At 40.4% G+C, this 20,847-nt stretch overlaps 1 protein-coding gene across 4 annotated transcripts in view; it reads right to left on the reverse strand.

The window, feature by feature from the left end:
- Positions 1-19,915, reverse strand: part of Dcaf8 (DDB1 and CUL4 associated factor 8) — a 45,763-nt gene extending 25,848 nt beyond the window's left edge. Inside the window, exons 1-3 of one of the 4 annotated variants that reach the window (XM_005400202.1) lie at positions 19,833-19,914; positions 18,723-18,798; positions 1,904-1,978 (exon numbers count right to left, since the gene is read on the reverse strand). In XM_005400202.1, the coding sequence (XP_005400259.1) occupies positions 1,904-1,952 (49 nt within the window). In that variant the 5' untranslated portion in view covers positions 1,953-1,978; positions 18,723-18,798; positions 19,833-19,914. Of the gene's footprint in view, positions 1-1,903; positions 1,979-18,722; positions 18,799-19,663; positions 19,751-19,832 lie in introns of those variants that run through there. The other 3 variants (XM_005400201.2, XM_013522419.1, XM_005400200.2) reach the window with 3 other exon arrangements.
- Positions 19,916-20,847: the final 932 nt, after the last annotated feature.

The raw sequence follows: 20,847 nt of genomic DNA on the forward strand, positions 1-20,847 counted from the left end.
GCATTCTCTCATCTAACAACCAAATCATATTTCAGTGAGCACTTCAACAATGTTTTAGAATTAATACAACCATGATTTCCTACCTAAGATCAAGGTGTGGAGTAAGGAAGGGGACAAAGGATTGTAAACTGCTCATGCCACCTCTCCTCAGGATGACTGCAAATTCTATTCTGCCATAAGTAAAAGCTGTTAAGGAAGGCAGACCAGTTGCATCATTCTAGTATAAGATGTTCAATTCTAATACTGATGGTTAAGGATTCAAACTGGAGCACCTTACTATCTAGTTATCTGGATTACAGTAGTAATTTGTGACAATCATTAAAGCAATGAGATCCCTTTTCAATGAAATCTTAGGCAAAAGCCAACACAGAAAACAGATAAACAATAAAAATGCTCAGTTTCAAATAGTAACAGAAGGTTGAGTGGCACAAAAGCACCTCAACTAAAAACACAATGTCAAGACAACTATGCTAGAAGCTAGAACAAAAAGAAAAAATATACACAGAAATCTGAACCTAGGAACTGTATTTGCTAAAATTGAGAAAGTTTAATAGATGGGAATTTTTTGAAATGAGATTGGCTTGAGCTTGGGAGTAGTGAGAAGGGATGTAAATGCTGCAGCTAACAGGTCCACAGTGAGAAGGAAAAACTAAACATCAGAACTCTTAGAATTTCTTGTTAAAATTATGATTAACAATTCAGACTCCAGGGGCCATTCTAGCCATTAATATAAGGGCCAAAGTGTATCACAAGCTCAGCAAGAGGGTCCCAATGGTCAAAGACCAAAATCTAACTCAGGAATTGACAAAAAATTTCTTGTTTTGTTTTGTTTTGTTTTTTTGAGACAGGGTCTCACTACATAGTTCAGGCTGGCTTTGAACTTGTGATCCTCCTGCCTCAGCCTCCTGAGTGCTGGAATTACCGGCATACGCCACTATGTCCAGCTGGCAAATTTTCTCTGTAAAGGGCAGCAAAAATTTTAGGCTCGGGCTGGGGATGTAGCTCAGTGGCCTAAGTGCCTGCTTGGCAAGTGCAAGGTTGTGAGTTCAATCCCCAATACCGCAAGAAAAAAAAAAAAAAAAAAAATTTTAGGCTCTGTAGACTACCTGACACTGTCACAACTACTCAATCCCATTAGCACAAAAGCAACTCTACTAACACTAAAACAACCCATAGGTACTACATACATGAATTGGCATGACTGTACTCCAATAAAACTACAAAAATACGTGGTAGGCTGGCTTTGGCTTGTAGGCTAGTTTGTTAATTCCCGACATAGCTAGTGGCCAAGCTCCAAATTAACAGTATACCTCAAGTTCCTCCATAACCCTGGGCCTTTCAACTAAACTCAGTGGAAAGAAAAGGGAAGGAAGAAATGTAGGCAGAATTCCACTTGGTTTGGTTTGTAACTTTCTCCAGTGGCAGGGTTGGGGCTGGGGTGGGGATGAACTCTCGGCCTCACACTCTACCACTGAGTTGAATTCTTAGGCCAATAACTTCCTCCCTAATCTAGTATCTCTATCAAACTATTGTCTACCATGGAAAAAGACCTCTTACTATAATTCTGGGGACACTTACCTTCCCAATTCCCGTTTCTACCACCGACTGCATCTTATTTTTGTCTTTTATTAACAGAATTTCCTAGGTTCTGCCTTTCAGAATTCCAAACCACTTGAGCTCTTAGAAGCCCACCTTTCTTACTGATCTTCTGAAAGCATCAGAAATTTGAAGGAGCCAAAGTATCAGAAAATCCAAGATGTTTCCTGTGTAATTTTCTATACTCAAAACAACACAGGAAAGGTTCTTCCTCCAACTAATATCCAGGTTTCCACTTTATCCAGGGGGCAGGAGGAGGATCTTAGTTGACAGTAAAAATAGCTTCACCTTCATTTTGGCCACTTACCATTAGCTAAGTCTGTTCTACCATCTGTGCTGCTCCCTTTGCTGGACATCTTGAATGATGTTTTCTGTAACCAGCCTAGATTTGGAAGAGGAAGAAAAAGAAATAATTAGAAAAACAACCTGAGGAAGACAGCAAAAAGGACAAGAAGATTTAACAATATAGAGGCTTTGGCATTTTTATAAAAATAGTGTGTGTGTGTTTAACAGGACTTCTCAGCTGCTGAAAAGCACACCAGATACCCTCCTCCTCCAACATCAAATTCCACAGAGGGATATATTTTTGGGAGATCAACAGCCATCTTTTTACTTTATTCACTGAATAACTGGCAGTGTTTCTTTTTCAAACAGGAAAGGGGGAACCAAAATAAAACCTAGAACAGCAGGCACATATCAAGTGACAGGTACTGCAAGCAACGAGCCTCAATACAGAAAGTTAGCTTCAGCGCTGCCCTCTAGGCAAGAGTCTTCCCTTATAAGTGACAGTCTTATGCACCCTCAAACTCAGTAAAACACTTGTTTCACAACATGAAGAGATGAGTCAGGTTCTGAATATCATTTTCCACATAAATCAACAGAGAAGAAACCAAGCTTTTGGTAACAGCCTGTGCTTTATGTCCATTCAAATGCTCAGTTTCAAGCTCATTATAGGCACAGATACCAAGAGTCATAAGAAGCAGAACTAGGCCAGCCGTAGTGATGCACGCCTATAATGCCAGCATTTGGGAGGCTGTGGCAGGAGGATCACCTTGAGTTTGAGGCCAGCCTGAGCTATATAAGCAAGTTCAAGTCCAGCCTATCCCATATAGTGAGACCCTGTCTCAAAAGAAAAAAAAAAAAAGAACTAGAACATGAACTGAGTAGCACTGAACCCCTAAGAAAGACCCTTACTCTTTTTTCTCTGTCTCTTAGGATTAATAATCAGTGACCCAAGTGCAAAGGTAGGAGAGCTAATTTCATATAATAACAAAGATTATTTCACCTTACTCAACGAAGTTGCAGACTTATCTTTCTGGCAAAGCCCTAGCTAAGAACCAGGGTATCTAGCTTGTTTCTTTTATGCCACTATAACACATTCCCCCCCCCAGAGCCACCTCCAGCAAATTCCAAAGAGCAAAGAATAATATTATTCAGGCCAGAATGTTGTTAAGCCCTTTCAGTGCCTTGGACAAAAGGCACTGGTAAAAGACAAAGTATGATTATGACTCTAGCTCTTGTACCCAGGCACATTGGCCTCTAATTTTTCAACAGCCCTTTCATTCCCATAACAATTATTCCAGAAACAGCCCCATCCTTATCCTTATCCCTACTTTCCTCTACAGAAGTCTATGCTGTTCACAAAAAATCACCATCTGCCAAGACACAGTTGCTCAAAGATTGCTCACAGTAGGCCAAGACGGGGAAGCAGAACTACCACAAGCACAGGACTGAGGTTGAATTTGAGGAAAGGACACCTGGAAGGGTGATGATGGAAGACAATGACAAGAAACAGATGTGTGAAGTCATGTAGAGAAAAACAGTGAAGAGCTGTTTGCAGGACAGGTTCTTTAACGCCTCTTACTTTGATGTATGTATTTTTACACAGCATTCCTCACATAGCACTTGCTTTTCTCTTTCTGTAGTCTCAGTTTATATTCTTTAGCACCTCAGCAATATTGTCACCTTCATCTAAGGTTTAAAATTAATTAACTGCAAAAGTCCTATGAATTAGGGCAGATGTTTGCACTTCTCTGGCAGGACTAAAAACTAAGGTCATCGCTTTGTATCATGGTCAATGGGGAATAGAGTTGATGTTTTCCAACTTCCACAATTAAAACTGTCTACCACACATTTCTCACCCCACTATTATCCACTCCCACAGAATAAAAATGCAGCTCCGGAGAACTTTCTCAAAACTAATTATTAACTTCTAGAGTAACCCATACCACTTGAATTTGAGAACTGCTTCATAGAAACAAATTTGCTTTCTCAGCTCCCATGACCAGGAAGAGCCAAAACCTAAACTACTCACTTCTGAGAAGTGGGGAAAGACAGAGGTTCAACCCATACCCAGAGGTTACAGAAGAGTCTTTTAGGGAAATTGGTTTAAGGTTCTTTCAAGAAGGAAACGTCTAAGCTGGGAGCTGTGACAAAAAGTCTATAATCTCAGCTCTTGGGAGACTGAAGCAGAAGGGTAGAAGATCTGAATCCCATCTAAGCAAATTAGCGTGACTCTGGTTCAACGCTGGGAGTGGTGGCACACATCTGTAATCCCAGCGCTGGGGAGGCTGAGGCAGGACTGCTGCAAGTTCAAGGCCAGTGTGGGCTACATAGTGAGTTCAGGGGCAGCCTGAACTATATAGCAAGACCCTGTCTCAAAAAAAAGAAGACTCTGGCTCAAAACAAAATAGGACTGGGGATGTAGCTCAGTGCATAGGCCCCAAGTTCAATCGTCAGTACCAACAAACCAACCAACCAAATTTCTCTTTGAGGAAAATAGTTCACAGAATTTACTGCTAAATTGAGAAACAGAGAAAACCCTGTAAATGCCTACATCAAACATATTTGGTCAATGAACTGATAGGCAAATGGCTTCTAAAAGTCATGTTAGTAGTCACAGATTTTAGAAGTCCAGAAGTATAACATATTAACCAAGACATTAGCATATTTTATGCCCCTGGATGAACTATTTAATTATCCCTGGACTTTATTTCCTCTATAAAATAACAGGTTGAATTTACCCTAAACCAAAAATCCCAAATGCCCCCAAATCTGAAACTCGTTAAGCACTAACATGCCATTCAAAAATTCTGGATTTCAGAGCACCTTTTTCAATGTTCAATTAGTAAGTCTATGCAAATATTTCAAAATTAGAAAAGTACTGAAATGTGAGACACTTCTGGTCCCACGCATTTCAGATGTAGGATATCCAACCTGTAGTAATTTCCACAGATGCGGTAAACAAGTAAAATTTTATGTTAAAAATTCTGCAGAAGGATACTCAGTGGCCTCCAAACTTTGATTATGAACCTCTCTCAGTGAAAACTTTGAGTATAAACTCCCAAGAGGTAAGAAAGAGTTCTCTCTCCTTTTCTATTACACCACATGAGGACACAGCAAGAAAGCTGCTATCTACAAGCCAGGAAATAAAATAAAAACACCTTCACTGGAAACCAATTATGCTGGCACTTTGATCTTAGACTTCTAGCCTCCAGAACTTATGAGAAAATAAATTACTATTGTTGAAATCACCAGTCTTTGGCATTATATTATGTCTAAATTAATGCAGGTAGAGATACCAAATTTGTGGCCCAGAACTCAAAGGACCAGCTTTAGAATGTCTTCTATTCACAAATCAATACAACTTTACTTTTCAATCTGAGGCTAGGGACCATACTTCATCCAAAGCCAAACTACAGTATCTTCTTCACTGTTAGGTGTATATATCCAACCAATCTACTAACTTACTTTGATGAATTTCCATGCAAAGTTCAGTCCAGAGCAAACCATGCTGAACTAGGAAGAGCCGATGAGCTCACTGCCTTAGGTAGCTGGAGGAGTTTAATTAGATTAGCTCTACTGCCTGTACTCTAAAAATAACCATAACCCCTGCCAAACTGAAGGTTAAAGAGTGAACTATGGACGATGGGGAAAAAACACTCAGGTATCATAATTTCACTAACAAATTCCTATGACCTACATTTTTATGTTTTAATAAAAATGAGGCCTCAAACTTTTAACCAACTGCGTGATAAAATCTTAACTAAAACAAAGTGGAAGAAGAGTTAATACATTAGATAAAGGGGACTTTGTAAAACAGGTACCAAGTTTCTCTTGTTTAAAAATCATGGGGGTTGCTTTTTTCCTCAATACTGATGAAAAATCTATACAAGAGAATATGTATGCTAGTACAGTTGGGTGTCCTGATGCAAAAAATACAAGATCAGAACTCTGGGAGGCTGAAGCAGAAAGATCACAAGTTTGAGCCCACCTTGGTCACAGCTAGAAACTTAATAAGGCTCTGTCTCAAAATAAAATCATCATCATAAAAAGAGCTGGGGATGTGCCTTAGTGTGAAGGCCCTATGTTCACTCCCAGTATTGCATAAAAAATAAATAAATAAATAAATAAATAAATAAATAAATAAATAAGGAAAATCTACTTTATATCAAATACCAACAAGAACTAGAGCACTGCCACTCTCATACACTGCTGAGGGAAATGCAAAATGATACAGCCAGCTTGGAAAACATTTTGGCAGTTTCTTACTAAGACAAATTTACCAAACCACTCAGAAATTTCACATTAGGCATTTTCACCTCCTCCCCATGAAGATGTATACCCACAAAACAGGTAAATGTTTTAGCACTCTTATTTACATTCATTTTTTAAAACTGGAAATAACCAAATGTTCTTTAGCTGGGGCATAGTTATACATACTGTGGGAGGCCCACACAGTGGAATATTTCTGGGCAATAAAAGAGAATGAACTAGTGATACCAGCAGCAACACAGGTGAATCTCAGACATGCTATACTAAGTGCAAAAAAAAGGTCATGCTCCAAACAGCTACGTAATATATGATTCCATTTATGGTATATTCTGAAGATAGAACTACAAGGATAGGAAGCAAGTCAGTGGTTGCCAGGGGAGTGAGTTGACTGAAAGAACATAAAAAAATGGTTTGTAAGAAAAGAAATCTATGTTTCAATTACAATAGTGTCAGAATTTGAAGATCATTATAAAAAGGATAAATTTTACCATATGTAAATTATACTGCAATAAATGTACTCTAAAAAAATAAGCAAATGAAAAAAATTTAAAGAAGAAATAAGTAAATGGAAAAAATGGAAGAAGAGCTGTGAGGGAATAAATAAGTCATGCAAATGGTTAAATAACAAATAATATGCAATAATTACATTCTCAGGGCTGTGATTATTAACAGACATTAACTAATGTGGTCAATATATCACAGCAAATGAGAACAAACTATCAGGTCTTCTCATTTGAAAACTAAAGTGCTTGAAGGATTTGTGTTTCAATTAAAGGCACCCATGTGACCTATCAGCAACTACATGAATAGTAAGATGAAACCAAAATATATAGTCTCAGACTCTGCTGCTTTAGTGATAACTAAGAATATCAGAAGCTGAAAGTAGTTCAAAATATTTCTAGCGTGTAGTATTGATTTGTACTTTTAAATTTAATTTTTGGTGCCAGAGATCAAATATAGGCCCAATCACTGAAGGGTACCCCTAGCATCTGTATGTCATGCTTTTTATTTTAAAATTTCTCTGAAGTTCACTTTGAGTCTTTTGGTGTATAGGGCTGTTGGTTTGATAACTACCTTATCTTGGGCCTGATGAAAACATCAACATATAAATACTACTACCAAACTATCCTTAATCCCTTTGCTAAGACTTGGACTCAGTTTCAGTCAATTCTTATCACTTCCATAATTCCAGCATTCTTTCAGGCCAGTCCATGTTTCATTTGCTACATACACGCCCAACTCTCCCATACATGCACGCATATTTAAATAAGGCAAGGTTTTAGAATTTCCTCCGAAACTGAAAGGTGATAGTACACAAATACTTCAATTATTAGTAAGACAGATATTTGAGAATCATGCAGTTCCAGTTCCTCTTGGGAGGACAGATGTCCCACACCACTAATAAGTGAGCAGCTGTTCTGAGCTGATCTCCACCGAAGTATAAATTTGCTTTTCCAGGTCCAACAGTCTATCTGGTATCAAGTAGTTCTACCTTCTTCACCTCCAATTTTTGTTTTCAAGCTGAAATGGCTTATTTTATTTTTCTGTGTTTTTGAGATAGGGTCTCGCTATGGAGTTCAGGCTAAAATGGCTTATTTAAAATTTATTTTCTTTACCTTAATTTTTTCTTGCTTTCACAAAAAGCACTTCTGCAAGCCAATTTGCTAGTACTGCTGCAGGCTACAATCTACTGGTATAGATTAGTCAGAGAATCTTGGACACTAAAATTCAAAGGACAATCCCAAAGAGGTTGAAATTCAAGACTCTAAAAAAAAAAAGAAATTCAAGACTCTATAAAACACATTTGCATGAGCCAGGCGTGGTAGCACACACCTGTAATCCCAGCACTCAGGAGGCTGAGGCAGGAGGACTGTTGTGAGTTCGAGGCCAGCCTGGGCTACAAAGTGAGCTCAAGACCAGCCTGAACCGCATAGAGAGACTCTGTCTCAAAAAGACCAAAAAAAAAAAAAACAAAACAAAAAAACCCCACAAAAACAAACAAAAAAAACCCCACAACACATTTACAGGATTACTTTCTATTAAGTACTTGAATGGTTTGAATATCTAACATTATCTACTCTGGTAGACTGGATCAGAGAAATTAATTGCTATTCCTACTGTGCAAAAGATTTGACAACACAAAGTAACCCAATTATACAGTGGCTCTAACTCATTTTTATTGAAAGTATAGGTCTCTGGCACCACCCAGTGGCCCATCTGTTCATAAACATGCTGGTATGCAACAATGTATAGACAATAAAGAATCTATGCAAATATAAATAATGTATCCATAATCTTTTTTGTAGCCAATTAATCAAGCAGAAAAAATGATACATAGTTATAATACAAGAGATGAAAGTATCAGTCTCATTTTAAAAAAAGATAAATGTACTTGCAGCTAAGCAGGGGGGTAGGACATGCTTCATAGAAACCGATTTTAATTAAGATGGGCTTTGAAGGAAGGATGGCATTTCAACAAAGTTTAGAAAAAAGACATTCTGAAGGTCCTGAAAGAGAAATGACATGGAAGTTAAAAACTAGCTATGTTTAAAGAAATATGGGTAGTTTGGCTTGGCCTGTCTGGATATAGTTGATTAGTTAAAAGTATAGAGATGAGTGTAGCTCACCGGTAGCGTGCTTGCTTAGCATATGTGAAGCCCTACGTCAATTCCCAGCATCACAAAACAAAAACAACAATATAGATTGGTGTATGTGTCACACAAGCAGGAGATTATTCTGTCAAAGATAGAAAGATGAACTGAATTGGACAGAAAAGGAAGCAGAAATAAGTTTAGAAGTTATTACAGACACGAAGGTAAAAAGTAATGGAGAGGGGCCAGGGATACAGCTCAGTGGCAAAGTGCACCCTGCCCAGTAGGCACAAGGTCCGAGTTCGATTTCCGGTACCGCTCCCCCCCCAAGAAGTAATTCAGGCCTGTCTTAAGTTGATGGCAGGGGGAAACAGAAACCACCAGGAGATTAATCCCCAGTACCACACCCACAAAAGAGAAAAGAAAAGAAAAGAAAAGAAAAGAAAAGAAAAGAAAAAGAGAAAGAAGAAGAAGAAAAAGAAAAAGACAAAAAGAAAAAAAGAGAAAGAAACCAACATGAGAAACATTGTAGAGGTAGATAGTATTTTAGCTCCAAAGCAGTTATGAAGCTGAAAGCCAAAAAGACAAGTTTTGAGTCTGGAAATTAAATGCTACAAGTCAGAAGCTGCCATGTGGAGGAAGGCACAAATTTGATTTTAAACACATTTCAAATCCAAGTTGACAAGTTTGGAAGCTAGTGCAAAACCAATATAGGTTTGGAATTTAAGAAGTAAGTTAGAGCCAGAGATAGACTTGTGCATTATCTCTAGAGAAATTTCAAAATACTAAAAACAAGTACCTAAGAAAGCTTGAGAGAGGAAATCCACATAAAGAACCTTAGGGAATACCTATCCTTAGGGGAAATAAACAAAAGAGTAGAGAGAAAAATGGTCAGAAAAATAGGAAGAATTAAATGCCTTGAAGTCAAGGATAAAAAGGCTCCAAAGTAGGTAAGGGTATAGCCAATATTTCCTCATGTATCCAGTGCTACAGAGAAGTGAAGAAAGATGTGCTGAGAAAAACTGTATGAGTCAGAATAGCTTTTTCCATGGAAGGACTGAGTGGAATGTTGATCCCCACCCCTAACCGTCATAAAACACTTGGGATTAGGCTACCTCTTCAGTTAAGTCTGTAAAAATTGTTTCCTTAAAATCCTTTGCAGGATTTGCACATGTCTATAATCCTAGTACACTGGGAGGCTGAGGCAGGAGGATCCTGAGTTGCAATCCTGGCTGGGCAACTCAGTGACTTAGCAAAAAATAAAAAGGTCTGAGAATGTAGCTAAGTACAAAGGCCCAGAGTTCAATCTCCAGTATTGCAAAACAAAAACAAAAAACTCAGCCTCCCAATTTATCATAATCTGAGACTCATGTTTAAACAATTAAATGCCATTTCTGTTCCTATTATTACTTAAACAGAATTTTAATAATTTATATATACTTTTATAAGAAATATTTAATTCTACCTTTCAGCTCACTTGTTTCATCAGTTGCCAATGAAGAACCAGTTTTGAAAACAATGCATGACATAACAAAAAAGAGCTCTGGCATCAGACAGACCTGCGTTTCAATGCTATTTCTACCATGTACTTTTTTTTAACAGTGGTAAAGTTTATTCAAGAAAGTCAAGTGAAGAGTGGGACGGAAACTGGCTGTGCAGAGCGAGCTTGGGCTGGGCAGATAGAAAAGGGGAGAGAGCAAGTACGCGTTGCATCTGGGACCACAGCGTGAGCTAGCATGGAATCCTATGCTAGTCTCTACCATGTACTTTTGGTTTTGTTTCTTTTGTAAAATAGAATAATACCATTACCCCGGGTAGCCTGGTTAATTTTAGAGAAGTAAAGACATTTATCTATGCAGAGAATCTGTCTGTACATAGCAGGCATTTATACTACTTTGGGACTGACACCAGACTGCATTTCCTAGAGAAGCCTAGCTTTCTTTGCCACTCAGAAATGAACCTCCAAACATTTTGCATAACGTAGGACATAGTTTCAAGTCTATGAAATCTGCTTTATCTACTCTCACTAGCCTTTTAAGAATTCAGAGAACTCTGTTAATAACTACTTTTGAGCATGTTCTATGACCTAGGGCAAAGTAATCTATCTAGGAACCCATAACATAAGGTTACTCTCCAAGTTCTCCCTCTTAGAGGTTCCAAGGATACCCAAGATGGAGGACTACAAAGCAGTTAGTACAGACACTGATGAAGTCCTCCTTCAAACTATGAATAAGAAGTCATTACTTCTTTGAAATAATGCCTTCTCTCCTTCCTGGTAATGACAAATGCTTGATGTTTATAGTTTATTAACCTTAATTCTAGTAACAGTATTTCAGAGTATGTTAGGATGTACTCTAACCTTTAAGTGTTGTTCCCCAGCAGCAAAGCTAAGAAACTTCTTGTAACACACAAACTCATTTGTCTCAATTTAAATGATTCTAAATTATATCTACCTTCCCTTGTTTCCAACACTGTTTACCTTTATCATCAGAATCCAACCCCCATTACCAGTTTTTGCCATTCACATTTCAAATTTTTCTTAAATCAGTGGAAAAAAAACCCCAAAAAACTCCAGAGATAAAAGGATGAAGCTAGCCGGGCGTGGTGGGACATGTCTGTAAACCCAGCACTCGGGAGGCTGAGGCAGGAGGATCGTTGCGAGTTCAAGGCCAGCCTGGGCTACAAAGTGAGCTCAAGGCCAGCCTGAACTGCAGAGTGAAACCCTGTCTCAAAAAGAGCAAAAAAAAAAAAAAAAGGATGATGCTCTAAAAGAAAGATACTGCTTACAATAAAAAACAGAGGTTTAGATGTGGAGAAGTGCCAGCTATGGTGGTGCATGCTTGTAATCCCAGCAATTAGGAGGCTGAGGCAAGAGGACTGCTGTGAGTTTGAGGCCACCCTGAGCCTACATGAGCAAGTTCAAGGCCAGCCTGCACTACATAGTGAGACCTTGCCTAACAAAAGAAAAAAGTGGAGAAGTGCACTTTAGGTTAGAAGGCAGGGTCTAATGTTGAGTCCTAAGTAAGTTCAACAAAACACACCATTGATTATAAAAGTACACCAGAGGAATAGTCTCTTGACTATTACTAGACTCTTAAATTACTTTCCAGATAGCCAAGAAACCCTAAAACATTCACACATGAGGCAAGCATGGATGCTTCACATTAGAACTTGGCCAGAACTCCTTAAATACTATTACTGGGGTATAGGAGCAAAGAGTTTATCTTTTCAGACATAATAATGAAAAATTTTACAACAATTCAATACATTAGACATACCACACTTCACCAAAAGATTTGTTGTAGCAATCACTATCCAATGCCCAAATTCAGGGCAGCTTAACACATTAATTTAGCCATAACACATTTCTGGGATATGGTAGTATTTGAGAAATCAGATTTCTGGCATAAAAACTATATAGCTTGTACAGACAGTGATAAAAGACTATGACAAAGAAGTGAACAGTTCATAAAATTTATCACTCAATAATTTTAGTGTTGGGGATGGAACCCAAGCCCTCACATATGTTAAGCAGGCACTCTAGCAGGGACCTATTATACATTAGCTCATTACACAATAATTTCTGAAAAGCTTTCATGGACTTTCTTCTCTGACAGAGGAATGGATCAGTAAAAAAATAGCAGTAAGGTTTCTTGAGTACATTCATGAAAATGAATGATGAAGTTTTCATTATTATTATAAATTAAAAACTCACTGGCTTGTGGCTTTTTTTTTGGTCTTTTTGAGACAGGGTTTCACTATGCAGTTCAGGCTGGCCTCGAACTCACTTTGTAGCCCAAGGGGGCCTCAAATTCACAGCGATCTTCTTGCCTCAACCTCCCAAGTGCTGGGATTACAGATGTGTGCCACCATACCTGGCTAGCACTAAATATTTAAGTGCCACACACCTGTAATCCCAGCACTCTGGGAGCCTGAGGCAGGAGGATCACTTTGAGTTCAGGCCAGCCTAGGCTCCACAGTGAGTTCAAGACTAGCCTTGGACTACACAGCAATATCCTGTCTCAAAAAAAACTAACAAAAAAATTGCAGCCACGCCCATCTAAGGGGTTATGACACCAGAATAATATCAAATAATATCAAACTCTATGTTTTTTTCCTGAACATACGTATGATGAGATTTCATTTTGGGGGGTTTTTTGGTACTGGGAATTGAACTCAGGACTCGGTGCTTGCTAGGCAGATGCTGTGCCACTGAGCTATATCCCCCGTGAAATTTAGTTTATACATTAGGCAAACAGAGATTAGTAACAAATACACATGCCAAAGACTAAAACTGGACCCATGACTATCACCATGCATTAAACTACAGTCAAAATGGATCAAAGATCTAAAGATTAAAACAGAAAACACTAAATCTACTGGAAGAGAAACTATCTAGAAATTTTGAAGACATAAGGGTAGGCAGAGAGTTCATGAACAAAAACCAAACTGCATGGGAAGTACTTCAAAGAATCAACGACTGGAATCTCATCTTATTGAGAAGTTTTTGTACGTAAAAAGAAATCACCAACAGAGTAAAAAGAAAACTCATGAATTAGGAAAAAAACTTAGACAACTGTCCATCAGACAAAGGACTTCTTCTATCTAGAACATATAAAGAATTAAAAAAATCAGGTCCTCTCAAATTCAAAGACCCAATCCAAAAATGGGCATGAAATGAATACACACTTCTCAGATGAAGATATACAGGTGGCAAAAACATATATGAAAAAATGTACAACATCAGTGCTGATTTGAGAAATGCAAATTAAAACAACACTGAGATTCCATCTCACCCCTAAAAGAACAGCTATCATCAAGAAATCAACCAATAGCAAATGCTGGAGGGGCTGCAGGGAAAAAAGAACCCTTCTCCACTGCTGGTGGGAGTGCAAACTAGTAAAAATCGGTGTGAGATTCCCTATAAAACTAGAATTAGAGGTCCCACTTAACCCAGCTATTCCCCTTCTGGGTATTTTTCCAGAAAAACTGAAAACATAACATAGAGATCTATGTGTACCCATGTTTATAGCAGCACAATTTGTCATAGTTCAATCTTGGAACAACCCAAATGCCCATCAACAGAGGAATGGATAAAAAAGATGTGGTATTTTTATACAATGGAGTATTACTGAGCTATAAAAAAAAGGTAAACTTGAGGCTTTTATAGGTAAATGGATGCAACTAGAGACCATACTCAGAAGTGAAATAAATCATATCTGCATATGTAAACATCATATTGTCTCCCTAGTGTAAGAACCTGAAAGAGTAAATAAAACCCAAAAGGTACAATAGATACTGTGAAAGGGAAAGAAATTCCTCAAAGGGAAGGAACAACTGAGATGAGGGAAAGGAGGAAAGAAAAGAAAAGAAAAGAAAAGAAAAGAAAAGAAAAGAAAAAAAAAAGAAAGAAAGAAAGAAAGAAAAGAAAGTAAGAAAGAAGGAAGGAAGGAAGGAAGGAAGGAAGGAAGGAAGGAAAGAAAGAAAGAAAGAAAGAAAAAGAAAGATAGAAAGAAAGAAAGAAATTGTTTCTTTTGCACATAAATATGTATCCACGGGTTGGATACACCCTGCTACATTTTAGCAACCTATGCATAAAGGTTATTCTTTCCTTTTTAAATTGGGAATTTTCACTTTTCCATTTATAGGAAGCACTTTATGGCTTCTCTTTGGCACATTTGTATTGCCAGCATCATTACTCTTGCACTTTGGGGTCATTATTAGCAAAATAAGGGTTGCCTGAAAACAAGCACTTGATACCACAGTCATCTAATAAGATTACTAAGTGACTAATGGGAGGGTAGTATATACAGTGTAGCTATGTTCCCACAGAGATGATTCATGTTTCTTGGGGGATCAAGGTGAAAGCTCCTCACACAGAAAAGCATACAATTTAAAACTTAGTGTTGATTTTTGGACTTTTTCATTTAGTATTTTTTGCACTGTGCTTGACTATGGAAAGCAAAACTGCAGCTAAATGGGACCACTGCATACTATACATGGTCATTACTTCCATGTCTGTTGCTGATTTAATTAACTCAGAGGCTTGAGTTCCAAATGGGTGAGGGTAAACAGCAGATTATCTTAGCTCACTGATAATCTACTTAAAAAACAAAAGCTCATTCAATCTCAGAGCCTTAAAAATTCCAGAAAAAAATAAATTAAAAAACAACTCTAACACTAAAATTATATAATAAAAAGTTCTGTTAGGATACTTGTTGCTCTTTTATAATCTAGACATGCCTTAGACATGTTTAAAGCTAACTTTTTTTTTGGTACCAGGAATCGAACTCATGACCTCGCACTTGCCAGGCAAGGACTGTGCCACTGAGCTATATCCCTGGACCCAAAGCTAACTTTTCTATGGTAAAAACAATCCAATAATAAATGTATGTACAGAAAGCCAAGTTTAACTACTCACTTCATGATTTTTAAAAGCCTGTAAGCAAGCAGGGTGTGGTGGCCCACTGCTGTAATCCCAGCACGTGGAAGCACCTGGAAGGCTGAGGCAGGCAGATGGCCATGAGCTTGAGGTCAGTCTGGCTACAGAAGCAAGTTCAAGGCCAACCTGCACTTCATAGTGAGACCCTATCTCAGAAAAAAAAAAAAAAAAAAAAAAAAAGCCTGTAATCTATGGTATATCTTCTACTAGAATCCGTCTGCTTTGGAAATGCCCAGACTATCTTAAACAGGCAACAATAACAAAAAAGGCTACTTTCTTTTGGCTCTCTGAAGCCAAATTTGCCTTAGGTTGATTCTAGTCAACATTAAAGACCACGACACTGACACCGATTCTTACACATTTAATATACTACACCATCAAATGCCCAGCCAGACTGGCAGTGGGAACTAAGAGGACACGGTATACATAGTCTCCCACCTTGGGCAACTTAGGAAATACTTCCTAATAAGATGTGACAATTCTCTGGGTGTGGTGTAATCCCAGCACTTGAGAGGCTGAGGCAGGACGACTGTTCCAAGTTCGAGACCAGCATGGGCTACAAAGTGAGCTCAAGGCCAGCCTGAACTGCACAAGGAAACCCTGTCTCAAAAAGAAAAAAAAATGTGACAATTCTTAGGTAACACCCAAAACCCTGAAATATAAAAACATCTTCAGGAAGGTAAGAACTTCAGACCTGTGATTCATAGAGTAAGAATACTGATTCACTGTATACACAGATGTCACCTGAGGCATAAAATATGAAACCTTTCTGGTAGTTGAGGAGAGGGATTTATATTCCCCCCTTAAGGCAATAAAGAACACTCAAAGCTTTCATCTTTCAACATATTTCCTTTACTCCTCCCATCCTTCTCCCTACTCAGTACAGATCTCCAGGTCTCCTAAAAACACAAATGCCCACCTCACTACCACGAGTGTTTGACTTACAACAGAGTTAGACAGTGGATGCAGTAATGAAAGTTTATCAGCCCTAAAATGATCACTGAGCTTCCTCCACCACAATGTTATCAATACTTCCTTAATTTTCATGTGCTCTTGGCTCTTTCAAAAGGGATATGGGAGAGAAGCCAACAAAAGATTTAAAATTCTTAATCTCTCTACTGTCCAAATGTGGAGATGAAAAAAGAGCTCTGTTCTTTTCCTAACCTCCTGGAATTCCTAACTTTGGTTTACTTCAGAAAGAAGTGAAACCTTTTCATGATCTAGTTCTTTGATAGTCTGTCCATGAGGATCACCGTACAGCTCAGTGTCTTAGCGAAAATGTATTCTCTCCCTTGCAAAAATGAAAGGCATGAGTAGCTGCAGCATAGACGACCCACACTGCAGCACAAGGGGAAGGAATTACAATACTGATAATTCTGATCAGGTGTGCTAACAAACCAAGTGGAAGGAAGCAAGGAACAGAGGAACATTACTGATGTTTAAGAGGGCATTTAGAAATGTATGTACAACAACATGTAATATTCCTTCTGTCCTCTGGTCATGAACCCCTACCAAGACTGCCCTAAATCGTACTCAGAAGGCAATCCTGGGAGGGCACTTATAAGGAAACATTTAACCTGAACAATTAAAAATGAATTTGAGGGACTAGGGAAGAGTACCAAACTGGCAAGCAGGGGAACCAAGTGTGCACACCAGTATAATCCTAGCACTCTGGGAGGCTGAGGCAGGAGCATCACAAATCCAAACCTAGCCTGGGCAATCTACAGAGACTCCATGTCAAAAGTAAAAAAGAAAAAGGGGTTAGCAATCTAGATCAGTATGAAGGCCCTGGGGTTAATACCTAGTACCTGGGGAGAGAAGAAAAAAAAAGTTGGGCATGGTGGCATATGCCTATCATTCCAGCACTGTGAGGCAATAGGATGGAAAGCTAAAGTCCAGCCTGTCTGAAAATAAAAACTGAAAAAGGAACAGCAACATAACTCTGTGTAAAGGCCCTGGGTTCAACCCCCAGTATGGGGAAGTGGGGGAGAGAATCTGAAAAATTAATCAGGAAAATGTGTGGTAGCAGGGCATGGTGGCACATGCCTATAATCCCAGTGCTCAGGAGGCTGAGGCAGGAGGATTATTGTAAGTTCGAGACCAGCCTGGGCTACAAAGTGAGCTCAAGGCCAGCCTGAACTGTACAGTGAGACCCTGTCTCCAAAAAAATGTGTGGTTTAAAAAAAAAAAAAAAAAGCAAAGAAATAATGTACAACTCATTCAAATGGGTGCAGAGAAAACAGTCATTTCTGAGTGTGTACCGTGCATTACGCATAATCTAAAAACTTTACATGGCTTCTCTCATATAATACCAACAGTGACTGTGGGAGGTAATGATATTATCTCAGGGTTTTGTGGTTTTTTTGGTAGTGGGAATCGAACTCAAGACCTCGAGCTTACCAGGCAGGTGCTGTGCCACTGAGCTATATCCCCAGCCTATCTCACTTTTAAAGATGAGGAAATTAAGAGTCAGCAAAGTTTAAAGTAACTTACCTAAGATCACACTGCTAATAAATCTTAAGCCCCAGTCTGCCCATACTTTTCCCTTTTTTATCTTATACACACACCATAATTAAAAATTTCATTTCAGCCTATAATGAACATTTCCTGACCTAGGTACCAGGTAGAATAAAATTTCCTACAGTCCCGTTCAATCTTTTCCTACTACAAACCACTAAAAGTATATACTAGGAATTGGCCAGGCCTATTTTCCAGAACCAGTCAGCTCTTGGGTCACAACTCGAGCCTCAATCACTCCAGGATTCTCTGCTACCAGAAACCTAACAACCTTACAAAAACAACACGTAGGGCCGGGAATATTACTCTGCTTGGCAAGTGCCAGGTCCTGAGTTCAATTCCCGGTATCAAAACAAACAAACAAAAAATCCCCAAAACTACACTTGTAAGTAAGTTCTTACTCCCTTTTTGGCACTGGCCCATCCTGAATATACAGGATGGTTCTTCTGCTGACCAAGAATTCTTTAGACCAGTTACAAAAGAGCACCTACTATTTAATTTTTTTACCAAAATTTCCCCAGTATGTTTTGAAAACTTTGAGATGGTGCGGACTCGGACACCAACCGAAGGCAGCTCCTCTCATCACACACCTCAGCTTTCCGTCACAAGGGGCTAAATATTCTCTAAATGGTAAGGACGACAACACAAAGCCGGGAGAGCGGAAGAGACAGGATTTGACAAAAGATACAATAGAACTCAGGCAAGCTAATTCTCAGTTTTTCACAATGTAACAAACATGACCCACACAAAGGCAAAACATGTGGCAAATGATTAAGAAAAAAAGCGAAACAGGGGTGAGGGACACACTTTCGCTTCTAGGCAAAACTCAATATGCACAGCGGTAGCTTCGGACGGAAAAGTAAAAACACAGCCAATTAAACCTGTACAAACAATTTCACCAAAGCTGGAACCCAGCCAGGAACAATACCCAAAGTCTTCTGGAAACTCTGGCAGGAATTTTAAGACTTTAGCGATCAGCACTTGAGCATCGCGGCAGGGTCTGTCTTTTCACTCCCACTCACCTTTCCTCCTTTAATCACTGAAGTAGGGCCAGGCTGAGAGCTCCTGAGAAAATAGGTCTGGAGAGTCACTGAAGGACTGAGAAAAGTTAAAAGTTTACATGGCAAAGGTGTCTCTTCTTCGGAACATAACAAAAGATTTCGTGAATACAGTTTGCTAATTTTTTTTTTAGAACTCCTTAGAGCTATTTAAAACCAGAGGTAGTTTTCTGACTGCTGGACGAGAATCCGCGTACATATGTAAATAAAATGAACCAACACAAGGGCTAGAAGTCAAACAAGTTATCTTCCTGCTCCGCTAAAACTAAACGTCACTCAACGGGAAAACTTGAACCTTCTGAACACTGAACCTGAACCAAACCACCTCTGAAGCAGCAGCCGCGGAGCAGGGGGAGGGGAGATCCCGGAGAGAACGTGATAGCGCCAGCGCCGGTTTGTTTACAGAGACTCCAGCGACAATCATGAGTCAGAAATTCAAGCCACCGATGCTTTCCAACTAACAGGGACCACACGGGACCGTTCTAAGGCGCCCGTCCGCGGTCGGAGGCGAACTCAGAGAGCGAGAGTACGGGTCCAGCCGCCGCCGCCCCCTCCCGATCCTTGGGTCTCGGTGCCCCCAGGTGCGGGGCCCGGGGCCGGCTGGGGGAGGGGACGCCGCACGGGAACAGGGACTCCGGGGCAGCCGCGTCCCCGAGCGAAGCGGACAGGTAGGGGCACACAAATGGGTCACCCCACGAAGCCAGACGTCCCCGCGAATTACAGGGCTGGCCCTGAGGGGCACTGCAGAGCGGACCGCACCAAGGAGAACCGGCCCTCCCAACAGTGCCTCCGTGCAGGGAAGGAGAAGATCCGGGCCCTGGGAGCCTGGGGAAGTGGGTCAGGCCCATCCTGAGCGGAACCGGCCCGGGAGAGCGGGGCAGGCCGAGCCGGAACGAGACACGGACCGGTTAGGTCAGGGGGGGTTGTCCGGCTGGGACAGTTACAGGCACGGGAGCCGGCGAGACTCAGCAGCCCGCTTCCCGACTTGGGTCATCCTTCTGCCAGTGGCTGCTCCGACTGCTGCAGGCCCAGCCGCCCCATCCACTGCCACCACCAACGCCGCCGCCATCTTACACTGGCCAGCGGCCGCCACCACCTCCGCCTCCGCTCTCTGCGCCTGCGCCTGCGCCGCCACGCTTTCCGGCCCCCGTTTGCGACGATCTGCCGAGAGCGCCGAGGGGAGAGCTGCGGCTCCGGCCCTCAGCTCCGACCCTCCCCGGAGGACGCGCAAGGGGCGGAGCTTACGGAGCTACAAAAACCGCCGGGGCGCGTGCGCACGACTGCAGACGCGAAGTTGTTTTGGCCCCGTTTGGTGGGACTGAGTTCTGTCCTGATGCTCAAAACGCGTGCCACTTCGGGGCTTCCCAGGGTTGCGAAGCTCCCAACGTAATTTCCAAGGGGCTAGCAGACAAATTCCCGGGTGACCTCCAGTCTTACCGTTTTCCAACGTTGGGAACGAACAGTTCTCTCCAGATTTGTTCTGAAAAATTAAGCTTTTTCTTAGCGGACTAAGTTTCCTTAAGTGATTTCTATGCTATGCAAGTCCACCTAACACAGCTAGCGAGGCTCTGTCTCAAAAAGACAAAAAATAAAAATTAAAAAAAACAAAACAAAACACTGACAGCCTCATTTATTCTTTTTTAAATTTTTTTTTATTTTTTGGTTTCGGTTTTTTTCCGGTACCAGGAATCGAACTCACGACCTTGCGCTTGCCAGGCAGGCGCTGTGCTGCTGAGCTAAATCCCCAGCCCCACCATTTATTCTTTTTTAAAGAGCACCTCAAAAGTCTGAGGTGCTATTAAACTACTTAAGAGGCCCTCCGAAGAGAAGTGGCCTGGTGAACGTTCCCAAGAACAGGCCACGATGCAGATTGACTTTTTTTCTTATTCTTTTCTTGCGGCGCTGCCAGTTGAACCCAAGGAGTGCTGAGCTACAACTCTAGTCTTTTTGTTTGTTTGTTTGTTTGTTTTTTTGTTTTTAATATTGAGACAGGGTCTTGCTTAGTTGCCCAGGCTGGGCTCCAACTTGGCGACCCTCCTACCCCATCCTCCCAGAGTCTCTAGGACTGTAGGTGTGCGCCTCCACACCC

This window comes from Chinchilla lanigera, unplaced genomic scaffold, assembly GCF_000276665.1.
Source record: "Chinchilla lanigera isolate Chin_1 unplaced genomic scaffold, ChiLan1.0 scaffold00067, whole genome shotgun sequence".
NCBI lineage: Eukaryota > Metazoa > Chordata > Mammalia > Rodentia > Chinchillidae > Chinchilla > Chinchilla lanigera.